The sequence below is a fragment of the Anopheles coustani genome, chromosome 3, assembly GCF_943734705.1.
Source record: "Anopheles coustani chromosome 3, idAnoCousDA_361_x.2, whole genome shotgun sequence".
Taxonomy (NCBI): domain Eukaryota; kingdom Metazoa; phylum Arthropoda; class Insecta; order Diptera; family Culicidae; genus Anopheles; species Anopheles coustani.
In genome coordinates this window covers 81,503,597-81,518,636 of record NC_071288.1, presented here as the reverse complement: position 1 = coordinate 81,518,636, position 15,040 = coordinate 81,503,597, and the positions used below count along the sequence as shown (strand labels likewise).

Below are 15,040 nucleotides of genomic sequence, written 5' to 3'. Positions count from 1 at the left end.
TCGATGTGAATTCCTGAGATGCACAACCACACGAATAAATATGTAAATTACACAACTAACTTACCCTTTTTATTTCGTTTATTGCAATTTACGTTGTTTGAATACGCTTGCATTCCATTCATATTAACGGACAAAGTAAAATTTTGAATATTCTATGATAAATTTATACAAGAACTCGATCTCCTAACTCCAAGTATAAGCTATGTGTGAAGCAATATTCGAGATACGCGGATTTCTCTGGTCCCTATTATCCGCGTAAGTCGGATATCAACTGTATACCTAATTTTAGAACTTAAATTACTTCTTCTATCTCAATACCCAAGGTACATTAATTATGGTGTATGTTTTAGTTTCCGTATCCGCCATTTTCGTAACGTTATGTCAAGTTGGGAAATGTCAAATCTCTCTGCACTACGTTACCTTGCAATGCAAGCTCCCTGTGTTGAGTTCACATCAACTGTAGGTGCAAGACTTTTCCGAAGCAGCATTGACGCCAGTTTTGTTTTGATGCGCGCAGTGCGAAATGGTTCAAAAGTAACGTTCTTCGGGGCAGCATTGATAAATCGGAACGGAAACAATTCATTGTGTACGGTGTAATAATCTATCGTAAAAACAGATGTTGGCTTGTGGCAATTTGTGCGCATCACAATGGTGATTTCATGTGCGCCCTATTAATCTCGTGCAAGTGAATACGACGTAATATCCGTCCTATACGAAGCAGAAGTAAACAAAAGAGGTGTCACTTGGTAAGGGGTGCTGTGCAATTTATGTGCATAATTTTTTTTTTAAAGCGTCCTCCACTTCAAAATTAAATAATCAATAGTGCTGTGCAGAACACTGAAAGGAAAAGTAGTTTTCTACGGGATGTGTTGTGGTGCTAAGTGCATTAAAAAGTGAAGGGAAACACGAAAAACTTCCGCTTCAAACATTTATTTATAGAACGCAACAGCGACAAACGAATGGGGGAAATATAAGCCCATGAACGATTGAGATGTGAAAATCTAACTTCTAGCAGGACCCTCACTTTCCCTGTTAAGGTAAATCAATTCTTGCGTGCATCTTTATTATTGTCCTATTCTTCAACCGATCTTTACAGCTTACCTCATATTTCCTACAAAACGTTGAGCACATTTTCTTCAACAGAATTCCGCCTATCGGTGAATTGATTACCGGGGATCGTACGATCATCATGTGGCGATAGTACTGTGACACTAATCCTGTTGTCTCAGATAACGCTCGAGCCTTCACACTGCAATGGGTGATGATTATTCCTAGCTTAAAATAAAATGCTATCGCATATCGCGGCAACCTTTAACTATATACTGGCCAATAGGAATTCGCATTGATTCTTCCGGCTGTGCAATTATGAATTATAAGCCATTGCATTGCAAATTCCTGTAAACACATTGTAATTTTCAATAGGCAATTCAATTGAAATTCCGATCGAAGTTCAACTTTAAATTCAAACGTGTCTTACAGTATCGTTGTTCCAAAAACGGGAAGGCATTTTGCCAGTACGTTGCAATTGCATCTTCTATATTGAACACACTTGAAATTGAAATGAATGGCTCGCAGTAGCCATAAACCGAATCGAATAGCTTGTGGTCATCCGTTGAGCCAGACATTTTGTAGAGCAGTTGTTTGTAAAGTAGGTTGGATTGCACGAACACATGTGGAAAAATATTTAAACAGATTCCAGATGCAAACTTCTCTCGTCTGACGATTTTATACGTTGGTTCGCTATTCCACCATAATGATACCTTCGGGATGCTGTATGGCATTTGTGGGTAATTTTCGTTTCAAACTCAAAGTACATTCAGTGCTGCCTCTGCAAGATCTCCGCAGCCGGCTGCTGGTGATGCTGTCATTGCTGTTTGGTTTGTAAATAATATCTCATCTTCGCGAGGGGCGGACAAAGCTTACACACCTACACACTTTCCCATTTAACGGCGGTGCGGCGGGACACTGCACCACCAGTCACGCGATGACATCATGGGCCCCATGATGGCGACGATCGATGCCCTGGGATGAGGGATTTTATGCTTGCGGCGAGGGAGGGGCAGGCGCAAACATTCGTTCGCTGTTGCCTTCGATCGAAGCAGGCTCTGTTGTGACGGTGTGTGCCTTCAGTTCAGTCCCAACTTTCCGCGAGCATCATTACACAATAGTAGGCAGCTTTTCCCACCACAGTGCGTGATCTGCTCTCATCGGACCACTACCACGATGGCGCGTCGCGGATCGCGGCAACGACGAAATTTGTTGTCCCCCCGCGAATGAAGCACAAGCACAGGAGTGCATACACGCTTTGTAGGTATTGGTTTAACGTTTTCAGCCAGATGCAGTCCAACCATACCATTCGCGGATGGTCGCGTTTTGTTGGGTCGACACCAAAACGAGCTGAATGGAAGGGCCCGCGATGTAAAATGCAAAGGCGGCTAACTCGGCGGCACCGAACGACCATTTCCTCAAATAGTTAGGTCGAGGTCGTTCCGTCGTCGCACGTGAGTTGATACGTGCGCTACTTTCCGTTACCTCTATCCAACGAAGGGTTTGTTTATGCTGTGATATGGCAATGTTGGCGTCATTAGTGCAATGTGTATGCCTTGCTGCCAACGATGGGTGTAGTTCAGCTTTGTTTAGTTTTTGTTTACCAATAAACTCCATCAAAGGGATCGATGGTTTCTGGACAATTTGTCGTTTTTGTTTGCTATTTATCGCACGAATGCAGGTGACATCATGATGCCGCTTTGTGAATGAACGAGGAAAGCCGGGGGGTGGATAGTTTCCGTCCCTCTAAAGCATGTACGTGAGGAAGGAAGAATGTAAGATAATGACATCAGCTGGTGATGTCGTTTGGAGGAAGTCAAGAAAATCCTCCGCGCTCTTAGATTGAAGTGTTTGATCAGGTTAAAATTCATTTATTCAAGTCTTGAATGCGAAGCACGTTTTGGAGAAGGTGTCAACGTCCGATGAAATCGACAAACTGGTGCTCTTTAGCAGTTGTTTTAAACATTTATATTTATGTTCATAGTAGTACTTAAATCGTTCGTCTAGCTTTTTTCTACTACATAGTTCATCTAGAACACCACAGACTGGAATTTCCAATCAACCACAGTTGGTTGAAGATGGCATTCCCAAATCTGAGCTTGCTTGGACGTTTGCTGAATTTGAATTGTATTTGCAAATTCTTCTAGTTATCGATGAGCTGCACTGGTGCTGCGGTTCGTGGGACATTCCATCCCGGGAATTTATGGATACCCTTTCCGGAGACGACGACAGTGTCGAATGTCTCTGTAAAACACAAGCCGTTTATCTTCACTGAATGAACGGAAGGTTCTATTTTTGAGCAATCCCATACGATTCGTTTAGACAATCGCGCATTTTCATCTGATTCCATGTTCGTTTGTTTATTTGTCTTACGAACAGTACGTTTTCTATCCACCGTTTTTTCCCGGATATAAGGCGGACTCAGAAATTAATGTTTGCTTCGTCGTAACTTGGCAATGATGAAGGCACGTTGCTGAAGTGAGTTTTTTTAAGTCACATAAATGATTTCCTATGAACCGGAATCACTCATAATAATGGCGCATATTCAGATCAGGAACATGAAGCAAGTATCACTTGACATGATTTGGGTGCAATCATCAATCTGAACGACGAAAAGTTTTTGAAAAAAAGTGTCTTTTTCCATTATTCCTATGCGCTTTGCCCTGATTCTTGAAACACACATATATGAAAAAGTTATGGTGTTTGGTTTATTACCCGTTTAATCCATGAAAACACAAGTTTTGTTAATCGAAATCATTGATAATTCAAAAGCAATTTCAGAGGCGTATCATGTTTTAATAACACCGAACTGAATTTAGCTTTAAGCCCTTATAATAGACACTCTTTATGATCCGTAAAACATAGCCCTATCTTCGATCCGGTATCTTTTTCTAAATGCCTTTATTGAGTTGTTTATTATTGCAGTTCGATTTTTATATTTGTTCTTTTTCCTTGCCCATTTCCTCTTCCAGTTGGCATAGGTGTCGCAATTAACACTTCTCCGGCTTCAAACTACTTTGGGATGAAGTGCTGCTGACGATCGCTAGAAACAACATTCCACAAGAATCACCGCCAGAGAGGAGCATCGCGTTCAGACGACTGAGTTTCGAAGCCAACGTGGCACAGAAAGACTGTTTTTAGAACTCTTTTGACTAAAATGGGGAACGTACTGAATAAGCTGAGCGATGTTTCGCAATCGATGCGTGGCCGTAAGCGGAAGCGTGAGGCAGACGACGGTGGCGAAAGTGGCGTCGGTAGTGATCTGTTGGATAAATCACTCCAGTCTCCGAAGCGGTAAGCAAGCAGCAATGATTCCCTACGAATGATTGTGTGTGTGTCGATGCTTGACATAGATTTTATTTCCCACTTTTAGGAAGAAGCTAACCTCGACGGCAAAGTACATCTACCAGGCACTGTTTAAGGAGGAACGCAATTCGGACATTACTGTGCACGCCCTGGGGAAGCAGTGGCATCTGCATAAGGTGTACCTGAGCCAGAGTCCGTACTTTGCCAGCATGTTTAATGGATCGTGGCGTGAGGCGGACGATGACTATGTGCACATTGAAATCATCGACCCGAAGATCACGATCCCGTCGCTGTACTCTGTGTTCGGTTCGCTGTACATGGACGAGATTGTGCTGGAGCCGAAGGAGGTCATTTCTACGCTCGCCACGGCCACTCTCTTCCAGCTCGACAGTCTCATCGATCGGTGTGCCGAGGTGATGGTGGAGACGATAAATGCTGAGGTAAACTGGAAGAATTCACGCTCCTTCCGGCGGTGCATGCGATAACATTGTTTTCTTCTTCTTTGTTTCTTCAAGACGGCCGTGTTGTATTATGAAGCTGCCTGTGAGTATGGCGTAAAGGTGGTCAAACAAACCACCTACAGATGGCTGCTGGTGAATCTACTCAGTGTTTACTTTCGCGCGGCCAAGTGGCTACGACTAATAAGTCCCGAACTCATGGAGCAGCTTATCTCCAACGCGGACCTGTACGTCGTCCAGACCGAGTTCTCACTGTACCAGTTGCTTCGGTTTTGGATGAGCTTAAAACTGTTCCCGGATGTAGAACCAACAATAGAACCGGGTAAGAATCCGGGCGTGGACGACCCGATTGTGTGCTACTTTGCCGAGCGAACCAGTAGCGTGCCATTCCTCTACACCGGCGAAGGGGCTCCCTTCGAGCGAGTGTTCCGCGCGTTGAGACTGCGCCACCTGCTTAACCACCACGTTGACATCAAGATTATACGGCAGGATAACATTATTCCGATCGAATGGCTGCACAAACCACTGTTTCAGCAGTGGAACAGTGTGCTGATGATCGACCAGTCGCTCGACAGGCAGATCGAGTGTGACGATCGCACGTTCCTCGAGTCGTGTATCCGTTGCGGTCGAATACTGACTGCGAACGAGAGTTCAAAATGGCGCTGGACTGGTTTCCACTATGGGCTCGATCTGCTGCTGATCTCGGACACACGAACGCTACGCATTAAACGTCACCATCGAACGGAAAACGAGCGTTTGCTAAGTCTGCAGGTGAAGCGCCAGTTTTTGATACGCGTTTCCCTGACGTCCCTGAACGAGCTACGCCAGATCAAGCACCAACAGACCACCCAGATCGTGTCGGTGTCGTTGGAAAAGAACGAGGAAGCTCCGCTGGTTGTGTTCGACCCAGAGCTCACTTTTCCGATGCTCATTTCCGTCAACATGATGCTCGACTCGCCGCCGGTGAAAGTAACCACCAGCTTACCGGCCCTCAGCGATGCGTCCGAAACGACCGACCCTACACCGGGCCCAGCTGGAGACACGCTGGCACAAATTCCATCATCTTCGCAAGCTTCAACCTCACCAAGCATCGGGCGCCGTATGACCGCCCCGGGATCGTCCGGAAATGTTACGGTGGAATCTTTGGATGGGTCTGCGAGCAGCTCGAACCGGATGGCGCTTGTGAACGAATCCTGACTGGAGGTGATACGGTGACGAGCGAAGCGCACGAATGATGCAAGGCGATAGAGTGCCGTGCAACGCATTCCTAAGGTATTCAAGCGTCACCACCAACTGATGGAAGTGTACTTAGTGGCGCATTGTGAAACTAGTTCTGTGGTTCGGAAATTGAGCGAATTTTGGAAACCGGATGGCAAAAAAACGTGATACACGCAAAGCAGTGCAAGCTGGTTAATTTCGAGAACGCACAGGTAAAAGTGCCATTAATTAAAGATTGTGTCTTGTGTTATTTCCCGGTGAGAATTTATTGTAGGCAGATGTGTATTATATAGATATGTATTTACTATATTAACGATGGCGCTGTCTCTTACGTTGCATATGTAGGTAGGCCATTTTTTATTACTATTAACATCAGGAATTTTGCACATAGAGCAAATATGTGCAGATATGAAGAATTTTTGGAATGAATTTGTATGAAAAGTCATTACTAACGCAGTAACCATAGGAGCTCGTTCGGGTCCCGTGTTTTGATGGTGCCCTGCATCCTATTATGATGTTTCTATCAACCATCCAGTAGGCAGTGGTGTTTGCGGACACCCGGTGCATTTGTACAAGGATCGAAAATGAAGCGATCGATTGCGATTCCATACCACTGCTAATGGTTAAGTTTGATTTGTTTAACAACATGCCACTAATATCGGTTTAAGGTACTGATCCACGAATAACAAACATGTTTGTCATGGAAATGTTAAACGAATCATAGGGGTTATCATGAAATCGTCGTTTCGTTTTAGCGGTCGCTAAAGGTGCTCATTTGTTCATTTCAGTCGCTAAAAGTTCATTATAATGAACAAATGAGCACCCTTAGCGACGAATGAGCGCCTTTAGCGACCGCTAAAACGAAACGACGATTTCATGATAACCCCTCATATGTGGAATCATGTGAAAGTCGTTTATAACATTAACGTCGTAAACTCGTGTACCATAATGTTAGGTAAGGTAACTTTAACCATCACACGTGCGATAAAAAGGTGCATCTAATCATTCGAACTTTAAGTCGTTTTCTCTCATATAAATCATTACTTTCTGCAGCTTGCGAGCGCAAACTATAAAGGTAGTAAAATAATTATTGGTATGATGAATTTCAAACAATGTCATCAAGTGTCTGTACTGTCAAGGGTGAAAGAAAGTAATCTCCAAAATGATGCCCTAATGTGCAATAAAAAATATATCTCAGCGGGTTGGTACGGTTTTCGATTCTTTATTTAGCGGTTTTCCACACGTTCATGCTTCAAACGTGAGAAGTGTGGTTCACCAATTTGTTTTCGTTTTTGGTTTTACATTTGTTTTATTGTTTTTCTTAGCGTTATTTTTGATTCCGGCATTATTTCTTCGGTTTATTCTGAAGAGTTTTTGTTTGTTTCAACCTTCTGCTTTCTGTTACCATCTCGTTGGTTTCCTTTCCTTGCACACGAGGGTAATTGCATTTCCACCATTCTCTATAAGGGTTGTTTTGGGTTTTTGTTAATACGATTATATAAAAATATTTGCGTACCATATTTCACTGTTTCACTGCACTGGACCTTTTTCTCTACAGTTGCGGCATGCTGTTTTCCCACATTCTATAACGCTACACTTGCCATTGGCATTTCCATTTGAATTCAAGTGTGTTCCATAGCGTTTCCAAACATAATTGAACTTCTGTTTTGCCGAAAGTAAAAGAGATTGTTGCTCCTTCCTTGTAGTGTGGGGTAGAATTTTGTTCGATTTCAATTTCATAGCACCACTCTAAACTGCTGAAGTTATTGTTGTTGAAAACATCCATCGCGTTCAACTTTAGTTGTGTTTGTCGACTTAATGTAGCACGAATTACAAGCAATTTTCTTTTTTATTTTAAGTTTTTTTTAACGGTCGATGATACAAATTCTTATACACATGGCTCAGCAACGTGTAGACACTTGGCTTTATATGTTTGAGTTTGCGTTGCACCGATAAACCGAAGAATGAAAAGCATTAACAAGCAGCACAATATACCAAGCTACAAAGCAACTGAAGGCAACGATTTATTTGTTTTTGTTATAGATGTTTACCATTTTTAATGAAATAGTTGGCTGCCACACGAGTATCTTGCTGTTATTAATATTTTTTCTGCAAGTTTCCCGTTTTGTTTACTGTAATGCAAGCCAACAAAGTTCCGATCACTGTTTTGCTCAATTGCTCCGTTTTCAATTCCGTCCATTCAGCTTTCAGACGCCCGATGAAACCCGCCCCGAATAGTGATTGCCATTTCGCGAACAAAGTACATTCGGTCTTAACTTCTGTTTGCAAATGACATCGAAATGGATTCAAAGTAAGGAATTTAGTCCACCACGTGGTGTTACGTGTGGCAAGGAAAGTCGTAAAGGAGTATCTTATTAATTCATTTCAAATCCACTAAAATTCCCTTTTTTGTTATTTCTGCTACGCTTAGTTTAGCTTGTTTTTTTTTTTGTTTTGTTTAGCGATTTACTGCTGTTGCTGTATTGTAGAAGTACTATTACATTTATCACTCACCGAAGGCATTGTTTCAGTTAATGTAGCATATTCTCTGTTTCACCTTTGTTGTTTAGGATGATCATAATCATATTACCCTTATTTCCTCAGTCAATTGTTTTTTTAGTTTTTTCTTGCTTTTTACCGTTCAGAAAACTGGCGTTGCTGGTGTAACGTTAGGACGTTCAAAAAGTGTAATGTAAGATCGGATGAGTAAAGTGTTAAAGAACGTCTTCTTATGAAAGGCGTTTCGTTTCTATAGTTCCAACAATTTGTACTTTTCCGCGATCTAATTTCGGAGCAGATTTTTGTTGTTTTGCTATTGTTTTCATTCTTTTCATAATTGTGGGGTTAAAAAAAACAATATAAATAGAAGTACACATTAAAAAAATTATAATGGAACATAAAAGGAAGGTTCTTTTGAACAATCAAACATATTATTTTGTCTATAAAAAAAAGTTTACTCACGAGTTGAGAAATTAGTTTTTACTTTATTGCGATAAAACGTACATTGAAACTAAAACTTATTGGTCTAATCATATAATAAATAAACAAAATCATAAGCTAGTTTCTCTGTTGCATATTTTTGATGTACTCGAGCTTGCTAATCGTTGGAGGATAAAACTAAAAATTCTGTAATACGACTTGTGTGTTTCTGTAGGTAATTATTATAAACGATCCGTGGTGAAGAATCACTCACATATTCGTAATCAACGTGCACGTGTTTGCAAAGGATACTTTTTTGTTCAACTGGGGTTTCATCTGCAACTTTCTTGTTTCAGCCATTTACAGTACTGTTTAATCATTATGTTTGTATACATTTAGAATTACATTGTTTGTTCTTTAATCCTTTTCATTTACTGCTTTTTCCGTTCATCCGACAATCGTTGCTGTAACTTTTATCTCGAAATCACTTGTTGTTCTTCCCACACGTTTTCCTTTTCTGCTTCAACGGAATGTGCTTTTATTTGTATTTTATCAGCGTTACATTTAGCATTTTTGTAAGTGAATTTTTTTATAATCTTTTCCTAGACGCGGACACTCGCGTTTTTGCAGAATTGTTTAAACAAAGTCGTCGAAAGCCAGCAACGTTGGTGCGAGCGATCTGTGTGTGTTTTTCATTACTAAGACGGGGCTGGGAGGCAAGAAAACTCATGCCGATAGAGAACAGCTACCGAAGAGTCGCACGTTTTTGGTGTTTTGTCCGCGTGTGTGAAAGAAATAAAACCAATTCGGGATCACTCGGTCACGGGTTAGGGTCGGATTGCTATGTACACGAAGAAGTAAATTATTTAACCATACAATTTTACATCGATTTGCTTGCCCATTCGCGTTCTCCCCGTTCTATCTTGCCCTTGTACAACGAAGCATTGTTTCTTAGCGTTTAATTCCTTACATCTATGAAACAGATTCCTCGGCTCGACCTGGTTTGCCATTTTCGATTCGTTTGCGATACCAGCGTTTTGTGTTCTTCAAATTATCGATAAAATGCGAGAGGCTTTCCGACGTTCCTCCGAAGATGTAGCAAGCATCTTCTCGGTCGATCCCTCGAAAGCATGATGAAACAACTAAATGATAACCGTATCGCGCATTTTTGCCCCTCGCAAAGCGCTTGAGGTGCTACAATCAAGCCTTAATGATAAAATGCTTCTTAAATGACTGCTTACACACTAAAAACAAATTGTTCTCCGCTGCCTCGCGACTTCCGTAACAAACGAGACATACCCTCCGGGGTAACAGAATGTGTTTTGGGGTTGAGAGCAGCGATTCTGAGGGAGAATTGAAATATTTCATTGAAATATTTCGCTTTGAATTTCGTTCCCGGTCTGAGCGGGGAGGGAGGGGGCAGCAAAAAAGGTCGACCGAAATGTGGCCTTTCTTCCGGTGGTGGCGGCTTAGAGTAAGGTGTTTTTGTCGACTAAATAGGTTTTGAAAGCAGTGTCCCGGGATGGGGTGGATTAATTTAACAGCGCTGGAAAAGCAACATCACTGCCAGGAGTAACCATAGGCTGCTCATCGGTTGGGTAAAGGCCGACGTTCGAACGCCGGCGGACGGTTGGCTATGGTCGGCGTGCTTGTTGATGTCGGCCTTCGGCGCACTCTGGATGTCCTTCATGTCCCGGCTGGTGGACGGTGCGTGGCCAATCTCGTTGCTCATGCCGTCCTCGTCGATCACGTTACCGCCTTCGGTTGGCGTGCTGTTGATCGGTACCGGACGCAGGCTGGTCGTGGCCTCCGTGGTGGACGTTGTGGTCGTCGTTGTCGTTGTGGTGGTGGTTGTGGTGGTGGTCGTCGTTGTTGTCGTTGGCACGAGCGTACCATTCTCGATCCAGTACACCGGGCTGAACTCGATCTTTACGTCTTCCATGTCCCGGCTAACCATCTAAAATGGACCAAAAACAGTTGTGATAAGTAATTGTCTCTAATTTTGTACTGCTTTCTAGATTTGAAAGTGAAAAGTGGGATTGAAAAGCGTTGTTTTCGTACATATGTTCTTTTATGTTCTTTCCCAACAACTTTTGTTCATAGACAGAACCATCAAAGACTTCAGAAGACCACCATCAAAGAGTCAGAATGTGCATGATACGGTTAAGTAAAATTTTAAAATCAACAATAAAATCCCCTTACCGTTGTTGTAATTTTTCGACTGACGGGATCGGGTTTATCGTCATAGTACGCCTTCAGTGTGGCCGTGTATGGTGCTTCCATTTCGGTGTAGTTTCCAAATAGCGTCACATTTATGGCCGTCCCCGGTTCCAGCACTGTATTCACTGCCTTCGTCTACGATTATATAAAACAATATACATTTTCATACTCATACTTCGATAAATTTTCTTTCAATATCCTTTTTGCATACCTCAAACCGACGTTCGGAGTTCTTGATGCCCCAGGTCACGTTAGTCGCCTGAGGGGCGCGCGAGTCGAACACCTTCGTGTTGAGACCCTGCACGACGCCCTCGTGCTTACCCCAGTAAATTTCCTTCTTGAAGTCGTACGTGATGACCGTTTCCGCCTGGCTGGTCTTGTCGTCCGTGTTGGAAAGGATCGTCGATCCTGCAAAATTGGCAAACCAAAGGGGTTTTAAACATTCAACCATCTGGTTAGCACCGTGTTGCTATGCGACCGTTGACTTACCCAAAACGGTAGCGTTTTTCTTAACAACGGTCCGTACTTTCATCAGCTTGATCTGATGTAGTTCGTACCTGACCGGTTCGATTTCGACCAAAATTTCACCCTGTTCGTGTAGCTGTGAAACCGAAATGACGAAAGAGTTTGTGAATTTCCTTTCATTTTCAGAAGTATAACGTATAAGACATTTAAGAACCTACCGTGCTCGTCTTTGAATCCGGTAGCGGGGCGAAGATGCGTCCGCTGAGGCTCACACTCGGGTCGAAATTGCCAATAGCGTACAAATTGTGTCCATGGTGGTGATGCTGCTGCTGGTGTACACCATGGCCAGGTCGGATGCGTGCGATGTAGTAGTCATTGGACTAAAAAATAAAACAGACGAAACAAACCGATCAATATCCAAAGGGGGTCTTGCGCCTGCCGTTTTGAAACTCACCTTGCCTGTGCCGGAACTGACGGCCCCGCCGATGATTCCCGCATGGTAACGGTCCCACGACTGCCAGAGGAGCCTACCCCCGCCGCCCATATTGATCAGGATCTCGAACGCATGGTGACGTTCTACCTCGGCCTGCTGGGCCGCCACGGTACAGATGGTGCCCGATTCGCCCGCCACCGTTTGGCCCGCGGTGTGCATTCCTTCGAGCAACACCCGGCAGATGTAGCTCGGTGGGTGAACCTGCAACAAGGGACACACAGGAGCGTTTCATTAGAACCTATTCAGTAACTCTCAACAAACTTCACCCTATTGCTTACGTGATCGTTTTCAACGTGTTCCTTCGAGTGCTGCTCGGGTTCCGCCACTCGGACGGCATACTGCAGATGGGCTTCGGCGCCGGAAAACTTCTCCCACGAGAGGGTACTCGACGTCACGGACTGCGTGCTGGTGCCTATCGCCAGCGCCTTAAACACGCTGTGCGCAAAGGCGACCGTTGGGGCGGGAGCAAGCAGTACGCAGGATAGGACGGCTAGGATGACCGCTGCCGCCCGCCGGCTTCCCTTTTGCCACCGTACGTTGGTCATTCTGTTTGGCGTTGGTTGAACTGGGCAAAGAGGTGTCCCCTCAAAAACTGAGAGACTTCGTTAGGAATCGAAGGAAAGTCAGTGGATTTTTAGTCCCTGGAATGAAAAGATGGAAAAAGTGATAAGTTAAACAGAAGTATTCCTTTAAAGCGATATTTGATTCTATTTCTGAAGCCTTATTTCCTCAACTTTATCCCAACTGGCAGATTGTTTTATTACGCTGTCCCGTTTCGTTTTCAATTTCTAACGACGGTCCCTCCTGTTACTGGCCGGTCCCAATGCCGTGGCCTGTTGCAATTAATACTCATAAAACATTATTAGCAGCCATCCACAGTCGGTGCCATCTGACCCGTCCACAACGGTCTCGGATGGCCGAAGACCGAAGGCGAAACTAAATTGGAAAGCAGTAAATGAGCCCGAAATAACTATATTAAAATACCGTAAAATCCCATCCCTCCCAGCGAGGCGTGACCTTCGGCTGTGAGCCGTCGGGAATTGGCTGAGTTGGAGGTCGATTCCGTACCACCATTACATCATCCCCAATCCGAGAGGCTTGTGCGGACACCGAGCTGGAATGGATTGCATGATGTCCTTCTCGTGAAGTCATCTGTTTGTGGTGGGTTCTGGTGGATTTATTTTCTGCAAATGTAACTCTCGCTCTACCAAACGGCTTGGGGTGGGAATGGGGCGGGCATTACGATGTGCGGGATATACGAGTTGGTGCATTTGTCATATGCAGATGCAGCGGATGGCGTTGAGTGCGGGTTCGTTTGAAAATTGAACTCTTCTGCCCCTGGCAGAGGAAATAGTTAGAAGGTTAGGCCGTTTCGGAAGCACGTGAGGGACAACGTAGTTTTAGTTGTTGTCGTTGTTTGAAGAAGAGTTCATTTCAGTGACAATTTTCATCACCCAACCACCACTGCATGAAACCCCATTGAAGCTAGGAAGTTCGTTTTTGTCGGTCAGGGTTAGGGCAGAGGGATGCACTTCGTTTACGAAGTGGATTCCGGGGTGGAGAGTTCAGCTCAGCTTGGGGCCATTTCCGTGAGTGTTGGTGTCCGGTAGTGTAGTGTACCACCCACACAGGAGGGTAGGTCGCATAGACGCAAATAATAAAAATAGAAATGTGCACACAACAGAAAGTGACGCAAAATATCGTTGGCTTGGCAGAAAAACAACTCACCCTGTCGTCCCGTCAGCCAGCTGGTCGGGAGTTCGGTTGGGGGTTTGGCATACCGCTTCGTAGGAGTCGGTTTTTATAGCGAGCATTATATGCCGCCCAGTTCGATTTGTCTGTCCAGTAACCAGCTGTCGCTTGCGAATGGCGAGACTAAGCGAATGGCTCTGAAAAATCTGATCGATTTTCGTCAGTACACAGACAGGCTGGCGTCAACTGTACTCTCGTTTGGTGGATATCAGATCCAATGGCAGGATACCGGGTCGGCAAGGTTTGTTGTTGAGTACTGTCACGGAAAAGCGTGCGCCCGAAGAAAAACAGCCAGCCAGATTGCTATCAAATGGCAATGGCGTCAATGGACCATGCCACCAGTCGCATAATGATACGCTGGCAGGGATAGGGGATTTCGTCCGGATGATGGTGACGCGACAATGATCTTGCCGAGCCAATATTCCCTAGGGTCGATTGATTTACGCTTGAGGTGAAAGTTTTCTTCAAAGATTTTCTCAAAAGCCATTTTGGGGATTTTCACACTATTTGAACTTGAGAACAAGAGAACATGGAACATATTTCTGGGGAAACTTATTTCTTATGTCGAAATTTCAAATTCAATTGAAGGAACGAAAAAAACTTTTCACAATATTTAGTTCACTTAGTTATTGATACATTTTCTTGTTTGATAATACTTTTTTTTTAAGAATTATTATTGGAACCATTATGTTTGAAGTTTCTGTTCCTTCTAAGTCATTGAAAATATTCATCTTCTATGAATTTTTGGGTTTTTTGGGTTGATGTACAAATTGTCCCTCTCAACATAACCTACCCAATCGATACCAAATAGTCCGATACCGTCCCGCGAACGAACGTCTCAATAATAACGTTCGAGCGATTAAGCAATTACGGCGTCCTCCCGAACCCCTGGCGCCTATCGCCGATGTGGTCTGCATCTCACAGCCGACGGTGAAGAACTGGAGCAAAGTATCCCAAAAAATACCGTCGGCGACATAGCCGGAATACCGGTCGGAACATTCGTTGACCTATCGAAGTTCCTTCGCCGTTGGCCGTAATTGGGCCGTTTGTCATTTTCTCATGTTCTTTCAGTTTTCCTTTTTTTCCTGTTTGTCCATAAGTTAACTTGTTCCTTGTTCTTTGGCGGTTTGATAGACTGAGGCCGCACACGCGTAAGCGACCA

At 43.9% G+C, this 15,040-nt stretch overlaps 2 protein-coding genes across 2 annotated transcripts in view; one reads left to right on the top strand and one right to left on the bottom strand.

Moving 5' to 3' along the window:
* The first annotated feature begins 521 nt into the window (after window positions 1-521).
* Window positions 522-7,159, top strand: LOC131259734 (protein germ cell-less). The gene is made up of 6 exons (XM_058261310.1): window positions 522-746; window positions 940-1,037; window positions 4,020-4,341; window positions 4,421-4,793; window positions 4,869-6,769; window positions 6,940-7,159. The coding sequence occupies exons 3-5, from the start codon at window positions 4,205-4,207 to the stop codon at window positions 6,006-6,008; spliced, it is 1,650 nt and encodes a 549-aa protein (XP_058117293.1). The 5' UTR covers window positions 522-746; window positions 940-1,037; window positions 4,020-4,204; the 3' UTR covers window positions 6,009-6,769; window positions 6,940-7,159.
* Window positions 7,160-9,010: 1,851 nt separating this feature from the next.
* Window positions 9,011-15,040, bottom strand: part of LOC131259737 (protein unzipped) — a 57,086-nt gene continuing 51,056 nt past the window's right edge. The window contains exons 5-11 of the mRNA XM_058261312.1: window positions 12,405-12,767; window positions 12,088-12,327; window positions 11,852-12,013; window positions 11,658-11,769; window positions 11,380-11,576; window positions 11,151-11,303; window positions 9,011-10,905 (exon numbers count right to left, since the gene is read on the bottom strand). Of these exons, the coding sequence (XP_058117295.1) occupies window positions 10,486-10,905; window positions 11,151-11,303; window positions 11,380-11,576; window positions 11,658-11,769; window positions 11,852-12,013; window positions 12,088-12,327; window positions 12,405-12,671 (1,551 nt within the window). The 5' untranslated portion in view covers window positions 12,672-12,767 and the 3' untranslated portion in view covers window positions 9,011-10,485. The remainder of the gene's footprint in view (window positions 10,906-11,150; window positions 11,304-11,379; window positions 11,577-11,657; window positions 11,770-11,851; window positions 12,014-12,087; window positions 12,328-12,404; window positions 12,768-15,040) is intronic.